Consider the following 17,299-nt stretch of genomic DNA (forward strand, 5'->3'; position numbering starts at 1 on the left):
AATAGGGAAGGGTTGATGCCAGTTTGGTTTCTGTAGACAGTAAAGAGTAAAGAGATTTGTTCCAGGATTGATATGACCGTAAAAAACATCTATATTTGAGACACTCCTCTCTAAAATTGATGTTTTCTTTCAATTTTGGATCGCAACATTTGCAATAAGAATAGCTCCAAAAGCTTCTTCTCTCTTCAAAATGCCTCACACACTTAAAACTGCTCACACTTTTCCAGCCTGTGAGCTACTTTTATAATGACCAAACCCTCAACATCTACTCCCATTAGAAATATAAGAACACATACAGTATATGTTCAATGTATAAATATGAGTATTTATGTACTTTGTACATGTATATACTTGGCGTGGGTCAAACAGTAGCTCGTGTTCGGGATTACTGTGCCAGTTGTGAGATCAACCAACGCTGCAATAAAAGGCTGTTGTTCAGGCGATCAAGTCTGGTGCTTGTGTGTCTAACCCTACTTTACTCGAGTTTTTTTTACTTAATTAAATGCTTGAAAATATTTTAAATATGTATATTTTTGGACAAATACGTGAGAAGGTATTACTGTATATCACCAGCCATGTTTACATGGGGAGTTTTTCCTCTTTCCAAATGGAATATTTCCGAATGACTTTCCTGAAAACAGTGGTATCCATGGAAAGGAATATTCCAATGTCTTGTCTACATGCGCCGCTATAATCAACCAGAATAGTCAATGGAGCATGCGCCGTAAAGCGTAAACATCAACATCACGTGATACCGACTTCCGGAATAACTCCGTATTGCCAGTTTTTCGTCCATCCGTCCAGTCTTGAAATTTCATTTGGATCAAAAACAAACTTTCCGCAGCAGTCCAGTGCCGATTGCTGGCCTCCATTTTTTAAAAGTGAAGAGCGTCTCGATCTGCGTGTTATGTCATATCTGAGCATGCACTGAAAGAACGCACCCAGGATAAATTTAAACAGGAAAAGATTGTTAATATTTTATAATTAAACTCAGGACATGTTTTATTTTGATATATATATTCTTTTTTAATAAAAGTGGACTTGTGAATAAAGTATAGAAGGTTTAGATTCTGTTCCACAGATGGCGCTAATGCACACCGAAAGCTGCTTGCCAAGCGCCAATAAACAACAGAAGAAGAAAAACACGACGAAGAAGAACAACTTTCCGTTTGAGCGGGTACAAGATACCTCAATCGGATTGGGGAAAGGAATATTCCACCCCTGGGAATCCGATTATATGTTCATTCGGATTGGCACTTTTCTTTCGGAATGAGGTGTATACAAAGAATCAATTCTTTCCGTTGGAGCAAATAAACCGAATTCAATTGGAATATTTGGGTCCATGTATACGTGGCTCGTGATTCAAATGAATTCTGAGACTGTTTTGACCAGACAATATCAACATAGACTTCATTCGATTCTGGATTAGATTCGAATCATGTCTGGAAAACCTTCGTACCTTCATTAGTTCTGGCAAACATCAGTTTTCAAAACCGTTCTTAAAAGTGAGACGCAGCCATGAAAAGACAGCCCCGTTAACTTGAGGCGCGTGATCCATATTAGACGCCATATTAGTGCCATCACCGCACTTAAGTTGCAGCCATTGGACTGCGGTTGAACTAATCAAATGCATGTGCAATACAGTTGAAACCCGTCGCATTTTTGGACCACATGCTCTTTTTTAGGACGAGACCAGAAAAGACTTATTGGCTGCAACATGAGCTACACCAGTCCGAGCCCCCGAGATAATGATAGGAAACAGTGAGATGATTTTTAATGGAACTGCAGCACTACATCACATTTAATGGAGGTGTATATTGACTATGTGTCTTGCAGGCAGATTTGTACAAATGATTGTGTAGGCTGGCTGGTACTGCTTCTCGTGCGACGGACCAGACAGTCCCTGGGGACAAATCCATTTCAATCTATTAAGAATGATTCCCAGTATGGCCCCCAATGACCAGTGCTTGGTTTCCGCATATCAGGTTCAGTGGTTGCACAGGTGAAGCTGGAATCCTGCCAAAAGAGTTCTGAGTGACTAAAAAAAAAAAAAAAAAAAGTGGAGAGAAGTCGAGCTTGGCCGCGCCGCATGAATCCACAGCTTTGCGATTCCCCGCGGCCTATTATGCAACACTTCTGGCTTTAATTCCACAGCTGCAGCTTCTGGTTTTCATTCTTTAATTTCCCACACTGATCAGTTCGGTTTTTTTTCTACAATCACAACATCCCATTGGCAACTTTTTACAAAAAAAAGTACCGCAAGGCATGCTGGGAAATAAGTTTTTAATCAATTTGTAGCAATTTCTAAAATTATGATTTAACACAAATTTCACACAAAAAACAGCAGCAGAATTAATTTAATTTAATACAATTTAATATAATATAATACAATTGAATTTAATTTAATACAATTTAATTTAATTTAAATTAATATAATATATTATATATATATTATATTATAATTATATTAAATTAATTATTATTAAATTATTATTAATATAATAAGATTGGATTATTATTATATATATATTATTAATTTAATTTAAATTATAGCTGTATTGCCATAATATTTTGACTTTATTCCCTTAACCATTTTCTTAACCCTTTTTCTTTTTTGCAACCTAACTTTGCAAAAATTTTATTAAATTCATTTAATAATTTAATTAATTTTAAACTGAACGATCCTCATTGTTCAAGCAGTCCCGCCCCACATGTCCCCATAGAGCCCCGGATTCAATTACAGCCAAGCTGGTGGCAGGACCCAAGCGTCCAGGTACAGAAATGAACATTTTTCTTCATATGTCATATGATGAATATGCTTTTTGGGAATAGCCTTGAAGCAGCCGCAAGATATCACCAGGCCACGAGCACAAGCATTCGTTTCAAAGCGACAATAATAAGACCTTAAAATCGCAACTATAAAGTCATAAAGGTGGTATACTGACCTGTCATAAGGAGAAATGCAGTTCTGTTGTTGCTATAGCAACCAAGAAGCACCTGCTTTAGAGGTTTATGATACTGTTGGACTGGACTCACACACCCTGATGATTTATATTTATAGACTGTGGCGAACTTGAATGCCACACGAGATGGTTATAGGCACTTTAACTTAAGACAAAAAAAAACGACACTCACAGTTGATTTTCGCCGCTTTGTATTCGGTTGTGGACTCCTATAGAGCAGCTACACATAATAACCTACACAGAAAGCTTTCTACATCTTCCAGAATCTGCACCTCTTTCTGCAGTGTTTCCATGGGCTTCCTGCTTCCGACCTAAACACTCATTGGTCGGTCGCACTCCCAAGCGTTCCCAAGGACTTTTATGATTTTATGAGAAACAAAAAAAGAAAGAGTGTACTAATTTTTGGAAAACTGTGAATGACGTTACAATGTTACGAAAATAAAGTCATAATTATCAGAAGAAAGTTTACGGGTTGAAAAATGTAAAAAAAAACCCATCATAAATATAAAAAAAATCTATAATTTTACAAGAATAAAGTCAAAATATTAACATTAAAAAGAGAAAAAAGTAAAACGTTTTTTAGAGTAAACTTGTTTTATTATTTATTATTATATATTATATATTATTAATTATTATGATGAACAATAAAGTAATTTTAGCAGCATAGAGTTGGCACATTAAATAAAAAATATATTACTTTAATGATGTTGTAATATGAAAAATAAATAAAAAGTTGGAATTTTGACAAATTTGGTTGGAAAAAAATTATTATTATTATTAACAAAAGTTATTTAAGAATAAAGTTGAAATATTTTGGAAATAAAACACATCTTATCATATTGACATGTGTTGCTTTATGAAATATTAAAGATATTCCTTCTGATGCTGATTTATGAGCGTTGCAATTGTATTCCATTTCATGATCAGTGCTTATTTCTTTGGATTATTAAATGCTGCTTTGTTTAAGACAAACTGTGAGATTATTATTATTTTTGCTGTTGTCATAAAGCAGCATTTGAGGTCAAACAAGAGCACACATGCCAACGTCTAAAAATGGAAATTCAGGAGATGACAAAAGGGGCAAGCCGTTGCTCTCGGGTAAAACAAGCACTACAAGATAATCTTGTGCTGTTCAGAGCAGATATGTTAATTATCCATCTGAATCTCAATGAGAAATTATTAATTCATTAAAAGGGGGGTCGTGTCGCTGCTCACACCCAATCCCAGAAGGGATTAACCTTTATTGGAGAGCAGGACGACATCACAGACGGCAGGGGCTGGGAAGAGTCTGCCACACCCGGCACACACACACACACACACACACACTGGGAGACAACGCTGCATGCACTTCAACAACTTAATGAATGGATGAGCGGGATTCCTCAAAGGAGAAGGTTGAATGGAATAATGCATGAACGGGTTGGGAAAGTCAAGAGCATCCGCCATCACAATAGCGATCACAGGTCACGTTTCTTTGTCAACAGAACAAGCTGATAGTGTCAACTGGATCGTGATGATGGTGTTCCACAAAAGGAACATCCCTGCTTCGTTACCATAGGAACAACATGAGAGATTTATAGTAGAGGCACGCCTCCTCCTGCCAAAGCGTGCACAGTATGCAAAGCAAACACTGTATAGAAATGTTGCCTATAGTCACTTTATTCAATATTACTCTTAAAGGGGAAGTGCATTTTGAAAAATGAACGCATATTTTGTTCCCTTCTCTGTGCATTATAACATGAGGTAATATCAGCGAGCTAACAATGCCTGTCATTGGGACACACCCTCTAAAAAAAACCCTTTTATATTCGGGGTGCCACAGATCGGTATCGGCCAATATCAGTGAAAATTCTAAAATTATGATTTAACACAAATTTCACACAAACGGCAGCAGAAATAATTTAATTTAATTTAATCTAATACCATTTAATTTAATACAATTAAATTTAATTTAATTTAATACAATTAAATTTAATTTAATACAATATAATACAATTTAATACAATATAATACAATTTAATACAATATAATACAATTTAATATAATACAATTTAATATAATACAATTTAATTTAATATAATACAATTTAATATAATATAATATAATATAATATAACATAATATAATATAATATAATATAATATAATATAATATAATATAATATAATATAATATAATATAATACAATTAAATTTAATATAATATAATACAATTTAATACAATACAATACAATTTAATTTAATTTAATACAATACAATACAATTTAATTTAATTTAATACAATTTAATGTAATTTAATTTAATTTAATACAATACAATTTAATATAATATAATACAATTTAATTTAATATAATATAATACAATTTATTATAATATAATATAATACAATTTAATGTAATTTAATTTAATGTAATTTAATTTAATGTAATTTAATTTAATGCAAATGAATTTAAGGCAAATTAATGTAATGCAAATTAATGTAATGCAATTTAATGTAATGCAATTTAATGTAATGTAATGTAATTTAATTTAGGACACCGACAACAGCTCTTCATTTACTAAAAGTAGCCCTAACAAACGTCATATACCTGAAGATGGTATTATAGTGGAATTGCAATTTGCAGTCATCTCTAACTGATACAGTAACAATTAGCAACAGAGCAATTTGTTAGTATGCTGGATGGTGGATGTGTTTCCGTCAAACGTGTTAATTAAATGAGCTCCTCCGCAATCTCCCCTGCTTCCGCCTAATAATTTAGGAGTCGCTGATTGTCATCGTTAATCTTCTCGCCTCCCCGTGAAGATTAAAGAGCCTTCCCAACGTTCAAGGGATGTTAGCATTCCCTGCTATCAGCCTCCACTTTATTCCCACTGTTGCTCATCTCCTGTGGCGATCCCCCTCTGCAACAAAATTACATTCCCGGGATATGTGGTGATGGTGGTAGAGGGGGTGGGAGGGGGGGTACATGGGTAAACAACCCCCACACTCCAACGCTGCACTGAAGAATTTCAATTTTCTGCTGTGATAAAAAAGCATGAGAGCAGAAATGGGAGGAGTCAAGTGCATGTTGTGGTCATAAGCAGACAGCTGGTGCAAGAATGACGCAAGAATTCTTCAATGTGTGTCATTCACGGGGGCTAAGACAGTGAGAGGGTTGATGCGTGGCCACCCAAACAACTGGGTCAACAAATAATCAGAAAAAAAGTCATGTTATGGTCTATGACCCTGCGCCATTTATGCAAGGTTTATGATCTAGATCAGGGGTATCAATGTTATATACTGTAAATTGTGGACATTGAATCCTACAAAAGATGGTCAGAGGCACATTAGCTTGCTAAAAAGGAATAGACTCTTTAATTGGGGAAGCAATAGCCACACTAACTACAATCACAACATCCCTTTGGCAACTTTTTACAAAAAAAGTACCGCAAGGCATGCTGGGAAATAAGTTTTTAATCGATTTGTACCAAATTCTAAAATTATGATTTAACACAAATTTCACACACAAAACGGCAGCAGAATATAATTTAATTTAATTTAATACAATTTAATTTAATTTAATATAATTTAATATAATATAATTTAATATAATATAATACAATTTAATATAATGTAATATAATTTAATGTAATACAATTTAATTTAATTTAATATAATTTAATATAATATAATTTAATATAATATAATACAATTTAATATAATGTAATGTAATATAATATAATTTAATTTAATTTAATACAATTTAATTTAAGATAGTATAATATAATACAATATTTAATTTAAAAACAGTGAGAGAAAAATGTTGGAATCCAACAAGAATTTTTTTTTAAATGTAAATGAACGACATAAATTATGAGGAAAATAACAATAACAATAAATACTTTTTTATATTGTAATATTACACAAAACAAATAGAGTTGTAATTTTTGGAAAGTTAGGTTGCAAAAAAAAAAAAGGTTAAGAGAAAATGGTTAAGTTAAGGGAATAAAGTCAAAATATTACAGCAATACAGCCGTAATTTAAAAAATTAAATTAGCAAAAAGAAAGTTGAAATAGGAAAAAAAACAGGTGTAATTTTTATAGAATACAGTCAAGATATGAAAAGAAAAGTTGGTAATATTATGTCACTTTAGGAGCATCGAATTAAAGTACTAAAGAAAACACATCTTTAGTTTAAGTCATAATATTATGAGAAAAAAAATAAAATTGTGATTTTTTAATAATTAGGTTGGGGAAAAGGTTATAATAATGGGAATAAAGCCAAATATTATGACAAATGACAAAGATAATTTAATAAGAGACTTCCTTTTCACCCATCACAAAGCTGAGGTGCTTTTTTTTTTTTTTTTAAATTGAATAATTTCTTAGCGTAGCTTCACAAAATATCGAGGCACCCCTGCCTCGACAAGCCGAGGATGTAACATTAAGAACACACATCCTTCAGTTTACTGACGGAAGAGCGGAAGACGCTCTGCAGCACAGCAACCGATGCTCCTTGGCATCTTCTGCTTGTAACTATGGCAACCCACACGGAAGCCTCTATGATTTCATGTAACCTTTCAGCAATGACGCTCGAATGTAATTGTGATATATGGTACCCTCAACGGGGGCTATAAAACCCCTTTGTAGAACATAACTGGCTTATTTTCGTTTCAAGAAATGACAACAGCTTAAAACCTGGAAGCAGCTATTCCGCCGGGAATAGAATGGAAGCAAAATGTGTCTATTTTAAGACTCCCCAAAGTGAACTCATAATAAAATATCTTTGACGGAACAACGCCTGGATAGTAGAAATTCCCAACATCCTTACTGGATCAAGATGCTATGATGTCTCCCTTGTGCAGATGCAGACATTTTTGGAATTAGACGTTGGTGAGATATAATAAGAGGAGGCAATTTATCGACACACTTTCATTTGCATTCCACGTGAAAGCAACGAGCACTCAGCGGGTTTGAAAGGAGTTTATCACCATCTCCTTAAACCAACCTGTGCCTGAGCGTACAAAAAGAATACCATTATTACCGCATGAGCAGACGCGCTAATGCCTTTTGACGACTGTAACGCGGCACTAAAGTGAGCTGGGTTCATGGCAGTTGCCCCCCCCCTCCCCCGCCACCCCCCTTGCGACTCCAAATCCGCATCAGCCAATCAGATTCCTTTGCATTCACAACAAAGCCAATGAAGATATGTGAACAAACCTGTACGCAAGGAAAAAAGTAGACGGCATCCCGAAGAAAGCCCTTCACCCCCAAACCAAGCTCTGCCTTTCCCCCAAGTCAACATTCATTCATTTTCTACCGCTTATCCTCACGAGGGTCGCAGGGGTGCTGGAGCCTATCCCAGCTGTCTTCGGGCGAGAGTTGGGGTACACCCTGGACTGGTGGCCAGCCAATCACAGGGCACATATAGACAAACAACCATTCACACTCACATTCATACCTATGGACAATTTGGAGTCGTCCAATTAACCTAGCATGTTTTTGGAATGTGGGAGGAAACCGGAGTACCCGGAGAAAACCCACGCATGCACGGGGAGAACATGCAAAATCCACACAGAGATGGCCGAGGGTGGAATTGAACCCTGGTCTCCTAGCTGTGAGGTCTGCATTAATCCCTGTTTGCTCTTATTTTGTCTGCTATATTGGGTAGTAGGAGTATAAACGTGAATATAGGGGTGTTATGTCATGTCTAGAGGGCTCTAATAATGTTAAAAAAAACATATTGACAGTGAAGAGAATGTTACAGTAACAGAAAAAGAACAATGATATTCCACCAATAGGGGTCACCACATAACGTGCCCGTTCATTTACAATGGGAAAGTTGTCACAAAAAATATGAAATTACAGGAAATAAAATCCTGAATGAGCTGAATAACTTTGACACTGGATTGGTTTGAAAAATGTGGGTGGTGTTAACAGATAAAAAAAGATAAAAAGTGATGCAGAATATGGAAATTGTGAGTCTTTGTGAATGTAGCTTAACATCCCTGTTAATGAATGTTATTATTATTGAAATACAATACGCTGGGGCATGTCATCAACTTAATTTATGACAACATATCAATTGCAATATGTGCTATCTGATTACGTAATAGTCAGGCTTAGAGCTGACATGTCTGACTTTTGTGGCGTTCGAGTGCTCCAGTCCTGTACACTGCACTCAGCGCAGTCCGCCATGGTTCCCGGGATACCAAGAAGAGAGTTGAAAGACGCCCTTCATGATGCTCCGACTCATTAAGTCAAGTTTCTCATCGCCATTCAGCTGATAACAAGGAACACTGCTCCTGCTCTAATTGGGTACCCTCAGCGGTGAATGGCTGACAGTATGGTGGGATGACAGCGAGCACTCTTGACTGTTGTGAGAGTCTTTGTGGAAGCCATACGGGCCTTGTCTTTATAGTCTTTCTAGCCTGGGTGGTCCCTGCTGGCCTGGTTTCCACATGCTTATAGTCATAGGAACTTGACGCTGCTTCTCTACAATGGTCTATATCAGGGGGTCTCCAACACGCGACCCGCGGGCCAAATGTGGCCCGCAGGACACTAGTTTGAGGCCCCCGCCTTGATATGAAAGTTTAATGTTAGTGCGGCCCGCGCAAGTTTGATATGGATGCTGTATGGTATCATGTACCCAGAAAAAATTATTAAGTTTGATTAATGTTCATGTTAAAGGTTAAATAACTCTTAATAGTTATCCTCCCTATCCGTGTGGAAGTGGTAAGTTTTTGGCTATTTAAGTTTAAAGGAAATAACTTGAAGGCTACCGTTTAGGTCGCTAGCTCTCTAGTTTGCGAGTTAGCATGTGTCTCAAGACCCTGCAGTTGCGCAATATGTTGTAAATAAAAAGAGTATAAATGTGACTATAGTCGTGTTTTGTCATGTCTACAGGGCTCTAATAATGCTTTGTTCATTTTAATCTGAAAAAAAATAATTTGTCTACCCACCAACTATATGTGGTTTCTTAAGTTTTTATTATTTGCCATTTTATTATTATTATTATATTTATTTATTACTGATTGATTGAATTTCTTTATTCTTGATTGGTTTATTTATTTTTCATCTTATTTTGTGCAGAAAAATAAAAATTAAGATATTTGAGAACAGTAGAATGTTTCATCAGAGCTTTTATTGTAGAAAATCATAACCAAAGCACTGAAAAAGTTTGTATATTTTTCTGTTTTTCATAAATGCGTTTTTTTTTTTTTTTTGGAAAACCTGATGCGGCCCAGCCTTGCCCAGACCCTAGCTCCAGTGGCCCCCAGGTAAATTGAGTTTGAGACCCCTGGTCTATATCCATATTTATTCGACACCACCTCTACTTTTCAGTGGCATGGCAGGTGCTAGAGCCTATCCCAGCTGACTTAGGCTCAATCAGTTGACCTAAAATCTTGCAGCAGACTGCACGGCGTATACTTACTAGTACACACAGCATCCATCATATTCATTGTTGCTCCCTGCAGGGCAACAAGAGCTTTCTTTTTTTTTTTTCCAAGCCTCTATGGACAGATTAGAGTATCATAGGCTATAATGATGGATAATCCTCTGATAACATCAATTGAATACAAACAACTCCAGCAAGAGGGGGCGTACAGAATCTCGATGTGTCCAATTTGCGCCAGAGGCTAAGTTTACTGCCAGTTAGCAATCAATTGCTCCTGAGTGGTTAGCGCACAGGCCTCACAGCTAGGAGACCCGAGTTCAATTCCCCCCTCGGCTATCTCTGTGTGGAGTTTGCATGTTCTCACCGTGCATGAGTGGGTTTTCTCCGGGTACTCCGGTTTCCTCCCACATTCCAAAAACATGCTAGGTTAATTATCGACTCCAAATTGTCCATAGGTATGAATGTGAGTGTGAATGGTTGTTTGTCTATATGGGCCCTGTGATTGGCTGGCGACCAGTCCAGGGTGTACCCCGCCTCTCGCCCAAAGACAGTTGGGGTAGGCTCCAGCATCCCCGCGACCTCATGGCCTCACAAAAAAAGAAGTGACAGAAGAGAGTCGATTTGTATTTTGTTGCGTTTTTGTTTTGCTTTTGAGGGTTTTACTTCATTTTTTGTGTCCATAAAAATTATCGTAAATGCTGAACAAAAGGCTTCTACTTTTTTCTACACGCATTGAACCCTGAGGCTTAAATCAATCATGTGGCTAATTTATGGTATACATTTCCCATGTGGATTCAGGAAATAGTGAATTTTGGAAGTGGATGCTAATATCATGTTTTCAAGTCTTATGTGGTGATTGTGTTTTGATTAAAAAAACAACAAAACAATATTAGGCATCCCTAGTTTTGATCTGACCTATCTTAAGTACGTTTGATCAAGTGTAGAATTAGGAGTGCTTTGACTGTGACAATGAGAAAAAGAAGCATCTCACGTCTCATCAGCGGAGCTAGCAAGTGACGCTGGGAACACCGAGTGGCAGTAGATTGCAAGGTTTATAGTGTGTTTTTCTATGTAAATATCCCATGTTGTAATGTGGAGCCCTGCAGCTTACAGACAAGTGCAGCCTCTACGTGTTTAAATTTGGTGGGTGGGGCTCATATTCAGGTGCACTTCACAGTCTGGAATTTCCGGTACATGCATATGCATAATGGGAAACAATATGCAAATTAAATTGTGACATAATCTCGCCCCCATCTTTTTGAAATACTGACTAGAATTGTGCAATCAGTATAGCGCTGACTTCTGCCACATCCAAACTAATTTGGATCAACCCCAACTTGTACACTTGTGTGCCGGATGCATTATTTACTGGGACATGCATGAAAAAGCACTTTTAACAGGCTCCTCCTAAACCTCCTTTTAAAATACATCTCCTATTATTCATGTTTGTGTAGCCAAACATCATTAGCATCTCCACAGGAGTGTCTCCGGTCGGCAGACAAAGTAGGCCGCGGTATGGTATGTGACCCCCCCATCATGACGAGATGCCCCCTTTTGTTTCTCAACCATCTGATACTCAACATACTCAGTTGGAAACTTGGCCCTTTGAACAACAGAAAAAGAGGTGTAGCCTCTGGTATCGTTTACAGCAGCAGAGGTTAGACCTTCTGTCATACACCTTGACTTCACTTGTGAACAAAGCTGGCACCTCTCGGTTCGGGAATTCTAAATTCCATGAATAATTGACCAAAGTATGCTGTAGACCAGCAGCGGTTCACATTCATTCATTTTTAATTTAAATACGGCTCTACCTGTTCACACTCTCTCATCAACACATTCTACTAACAGGGCTACCTGTGGAACTCTGCTTGTAAACACACCTCAGGCCTGCCTGAGAGAGAAGAAGAACATGTAGCAGGAGGGTTTTTTTTTTTTGAAGAGAAACTAAACTAAGAGACAGCTTCATCTTACATATTATCACACAGCAGCAAAAACCCAAAAAGTAGCTTTTAAACATACAAGCCGAGTACCAATACAGGTTTAAAATGGATTGGATTGAGTAAGGACCGCAAACAATGCACAACGATGAGCCAATTCAAGAAACAATACAAGCAGTTGATGTTTGCTAAATACAAGGATGAAGAGTCTTGAACCAGTCATGATGTGCTATATATATCACTATATTGACACTTACTATGTCATTACTTATGTCATTATATGGTCATATCACCTCGTACTAAAAAAAACAAACAAAAAAACAAAAAAAAAACCTTAAACTGTATTATGGAAAGCAGGAAGTGAACAAATGTAACAGTTACTGATTGTAAAAGTACCAGATGGAGGGGTAGGATTTAATAAGCTTTGCTTCTTCCTACTCCTTTTGGACATGTGGAACTGGGAACTGATTATGTGATGCATTCAATTGTAATCCGATGCATGTTCAAATGAAATAAAACCATAACACTGGTCACTAGGTGGCAGAAATGTTACTATAATTTTGGTGAGACACACAAGCACCAGCCATAATCACCGGAATAATGGTGCATTATAAAAAAAAACCCACAAAAAAAGCCTTAAACTGTATTATGGAAAGCAGGAAGTGAACAAATGTAACAGTTACTGATTGTAATACCATTACCAAAATAAGCGTGTGCACAAGAGGCCAAAAATGTGCCTTTAAAATACATGCAATGGCTTCAGAATAATAATAGACATTGAAGCCTCCTCAAATGGAAAACATCCATAAGGAATAAGCTCTAGATGGGTCCTCACAGTCTAGTTGGTAAAATGTGTTTGCCTTAGTTGAGAAGATGCCTTCAGGCAAAACAAGATAGAGCTGACTACATATTTTAGGATATGCTGCGTGTTAAATTGACTGAATAAAGCTTCCTTTTTTTTTCCCGCAGCTCTGTGACAAAAGCTTTATTCAGGTCAACAGCAAGAGACACCATGCCTGTTAAGACAGCTACTCCCCAGCACTGAGGGTGAATTTAAACCTGTATTGACTAAAAATTAAATATTAAAAAAAAAACTTAAACGTGTGATATTTTTAGACATGGAGAAGCCGGCGGCTCTTATATCCGTTATAGCATTAATTATGTCAAACATTTCACACACTCATCCCTACTTACTATTTAATTCTCCCTTCATAAAAACGCTCCCAGCTATTCTGAGAATCTGTAGTAAAAAGCAGACGTTTCTGCTGCTAACTTCTAAACATTAAATATCTGTGAACAAAAGCTACCCAGGGATTTGGAAGTAAAATCTTTAATTATCGATTTGTCCATTAATAGCCGCAGCTCTAATGAATTTAAATGGAGGATCGGAAGAAACCAAAGTACCCAAGACATCAAGGAACTGGACAACTACTGAAAACAATATTTAAAAATTAAAGACACAATTCACAGGACAAATAATTGTTGATTAATCATCGATTTGTCCATTAATAGCCACAGCTCTAATGAATTTAAATGGAGGATCGGAAGAAACCAAAGTACCCAAGACATCAAGGAACTGGACAACTACTGAAAACAATATTTAAAAATTAAAAACACAATTCACAGGACCCATCAAATTCCAAAATAATTGTTGATTAATTGGATAATTGATTAATCATCAATTTGTCCATTAATAGCCGCAGCTCTAATGAATTTAAATGGAGGATCGGAAGAAACCAAAGTACCCAAGACATCAAGGAACTGGACAACTACTGAAAACAATATTTAAAAATTAAAGACACAATTCACAGGACACTTCAAATTCCAAAATAATTGTTGATTAATTGGATAACTGATTAATCATCGATTTGTCCATTAATAGCCGCAGCTCTAATGAATTTAAATGGAGGATCGGAAGAAACCAAAGTACCCAAGACATCAAGGAACTGGACAATTACTGAAAACAATATTTAAAAATTAAAAGACACAATTCACAGGACCCATCAAATTCCAAAATAATTGTTGATTAATTGGATAACTGATTAATCATCGATTTGTCCATTAATAGCCGCAGCTCTAATGAATTTAAATGGAGGATCGGAAGAAACCAAAGTACCCAAGACATCAAGGAACTGGACAACTACTGAAAACAATATTTAAAAATTAAAAGACACAATTCACAGGACCCATCAAATTCCAAAATAATTGTTGATTAATTGGATAACTGATTAATCATCGATTTGTCCATTAATAGCCGCAGCTCTAATGAATTTAAATGGAGGATCGGAAGAAACCAAAGTACCCAAGACATCAAGGAACTGGACAACTACTGAAAACAATATTTAAAAATTAAAGACACAATTCACAGGACCCATCAAATTCCAAAATAATTGTTGATTAATTGGATAATTGACTAATCATCGATTTGTCCATTAATAGCCGCAGCTCTAATGAATTTAAATGGAGGATCGGAAGAAACCAAAGTACCCAAGACATCAAGGAACTGGACAACTACTGAAAACAATATTTAAAAATTAAAGACACAATTCACAGGACACTTCAAATTCCAAAATAATTGTTGATTAATTGGATAATTGATTAATCATCGATTTGTCCATTAATAGTCACAGCTCTAATGGGGTATGTCTCGGAATTCTTCCGCATGCTCAGTGAGGAACTGAGGTTTCTCCATGCATCACATATACTAGATGATTTCTGCAAATTCTCCCCTTTATGTTGATTTATGTAAGTGTCACTCTAAAGCTAATAAACGTCAACACCAGCGATACAACGTTCAAGCCCACCTGCATGCCAAACAGCACACTTGAATATGTAGGAGGCGGTCGGCAGAAGCTGCTTGAGACAAATTTGCTGGATGAACCCCGACAGGACTAATAAGATCTCTCCAGCTTCATCAGCACAAGTTGCCATGCCAACCTGTTACCAGCTCATCCTGGACGCATCCTTAGCCGCAATAAATCCAACCAAGTTATGGACACTCACCGACACGTCAAAGAGCTCCTCCGTGTCGTCCAACATATGGACCCTGACGGTGACGTGCCTTCCGGGGGGCATGGCCGGGGGTCTGTGCGCCGGGTCTAGCGTACTGATGCCAAGAGTCTCCGGGGCTCCCAGACGGTGCCCTGCTCTCGACTTCACCGGCTCCGAGTCTGGGTCTGCCATGTTTCGTTCAATGCGCCGCTCGCTTCCTACCCTGCAAAGACGCCACAAAACAGCATCAGTGGTGACGTGCGTTGCAAAATGAGCCGTGCAAGCCCCACCCACTTTGTTCACATTAACACATTAATTGTGAGAGCAGGATTTCCACTCCCTGCTAATGGTTGCCTGTGGGAGAAGCAATTAGGGTGCAGAAATGTTCAAGCATGTTCCTCTTTTTCTAGGCACAAGTCACACTGAGTTAGAATGATGTGGCGTTAGAATTAAGGGGCTAAAGTGTCAAAATCTGAAATTTGGGAGGCCTAAAAGAGAAGTGGTAAAGATACATTTAAACATTTACACATCAAGGACATAAAACACTCAAAGCAATACATTTACGGTGAAGGGCTTAAGCCAAAAATCAGTATACAGATCTCTGTATTCAGAAAAAAGGCGAAACAAAAACAAACAAATAAGTCGAGATTTTTTTCCCTTGAACTTCGAACCATGCAGCTTATAATGTGGTGAGCTAATTCATACATTTTAATCTTGTGGCATCTCCTTTACTTCAGAACTACTACTAGTATTACTCAGTATAACAGTCTGATACTAAACTCATCACACAGCAACTTAACAAGCAAAAAGGTATACCGAGTAATTATACAAATGTGTGCCATTACAAGTTAAAATGGAAACAAATTGACTTTTTGGGCGCCGTGCCGCGACGGTTGAACGGCGGCCCACGCTCCAAGGTGCAGCACCCGGACGCGCCACTCTGTCGGTGACGCCACAGGATGACGACAGTCAGCTGGAATGTGCAGTGAGGAGGGAATCCAATAAGGCGACGCGGCTTCAGGGATAGGTGGGATGTGTTGTAGGGAGTCTTGAACAGGTTTTTGAAAGTAGTGGGGGGGTGGGGCGGTTTTGGATCGTGTGTCTGCAAGTGTGGGGACAAACTCAGACTCATCAACTCTGATTTATGTCCAATTTAATGATGCTCTCGGGCAGCGGTTTTCAAAGTGTGAGACAGGCAGCTTGACAAAAACAAAGAAAATGTGGGGGTGAGCAGCCGTCCAGAAAATCACTACAGGTGGTCCTCGGTTTGCACCGTTCCATGTTAAGGTTTTTCCATGTTTATGTATGACCTATTAATTAATAACTATTGAAATTATTGTAATGGAAAGTTGATTTGCTTTTATTGCTTTTATTTTGCATTACGGTTCCATTTACTGTGTTCCAGTCCATGGGCTAAATTTAGAGGAAAAACCAGACCAGGAGCCAATCATGAAAAAAACTCAGGAAGAGCTTGTCAACCCATTGGAAATGACAGGAGGTAATTGCGTGATTTAACAGTCTGACACTAAACTCATCACACAGCAACTTAACACTCAAAAGGTATATCTAATATACAAATGTACCAATACGGGCTCAAAATGGGGGAAAAACTATTTTAATGCTGAGCAGAGCATTTAATTGCATGACAATCAGCAAAGAAATTGGATAGCACTGCAATGCTGCCTCTGTCCACCAGAGGAGCCCTTAGCCCAGGTACCAATGAATGACGCAATGCATTATAGAAAAACTAAAAAAGTCAATTTCATTCATTCATTTTCTACCGTTTTTCCTCACGAGGGTCGCGGGGGGTGCTGGAGCCTATCCCAGCTGTCTTTGGGCGAGAGGCGGGGTACACCCTGGACTGGTGGCCAGCCAATCACAGGGCACATATAGACAAACAACCATTCACACTCACATTCATACCTATGGACAATTTGGAGTCGCCAAATAACCTAGCATGTTTTTGGAATGTGGGAGGAAACCGGAGTACCCGGAGAAAACCCACGCATGCACGGGGAGAACATGCAAACTC

At 37.5% G+C, this 17,299-nt stretch overlaps 1 protein-coding gene across 1 annotated transcript in view; it reads right to left on the bottom strand.

Moving 5' to 3' along the window:
- The window catches only part of LOC131135385 (FERM, ARHGEF and pleckstrin domain-containing protein 1), a 56,752-nt gene that overhangs the window by 38,228 nt on the left and 1,225 nt on the right, over positions 1-17,299 (bottom strand). Inside the window, exon 2 of the mRNA XM_058081137.2 lies at positions 15,280-15,490. Within this exon, the coding sequence (XP_057937120.2) occupies positions 15,280-15,459 (180 nt within the window). The 5' untranslated portion in view covers positions 15,460-15,490. The remainder of the gene's footprint in view (positions 1-15,279; positions 15,491-17,299) is intronic.

The sequence above is a fragment of the Doryrhamphus excisus genome, linkage group LG12, assembly GCF_037039965.1.
Source record: "Doryrhamphus excisus strain RoL-2023G ecotype Guam linkage group LG12, RoL_Dexc_Guam_v1.1, whole genome shotgun sequence".
NCBI lineage: Eukaryota > Metazoa > Chordata > Actinopteri > Syngnathiformes > Syngnathidae > Doryrhamphus > Doryrhamphus excisus.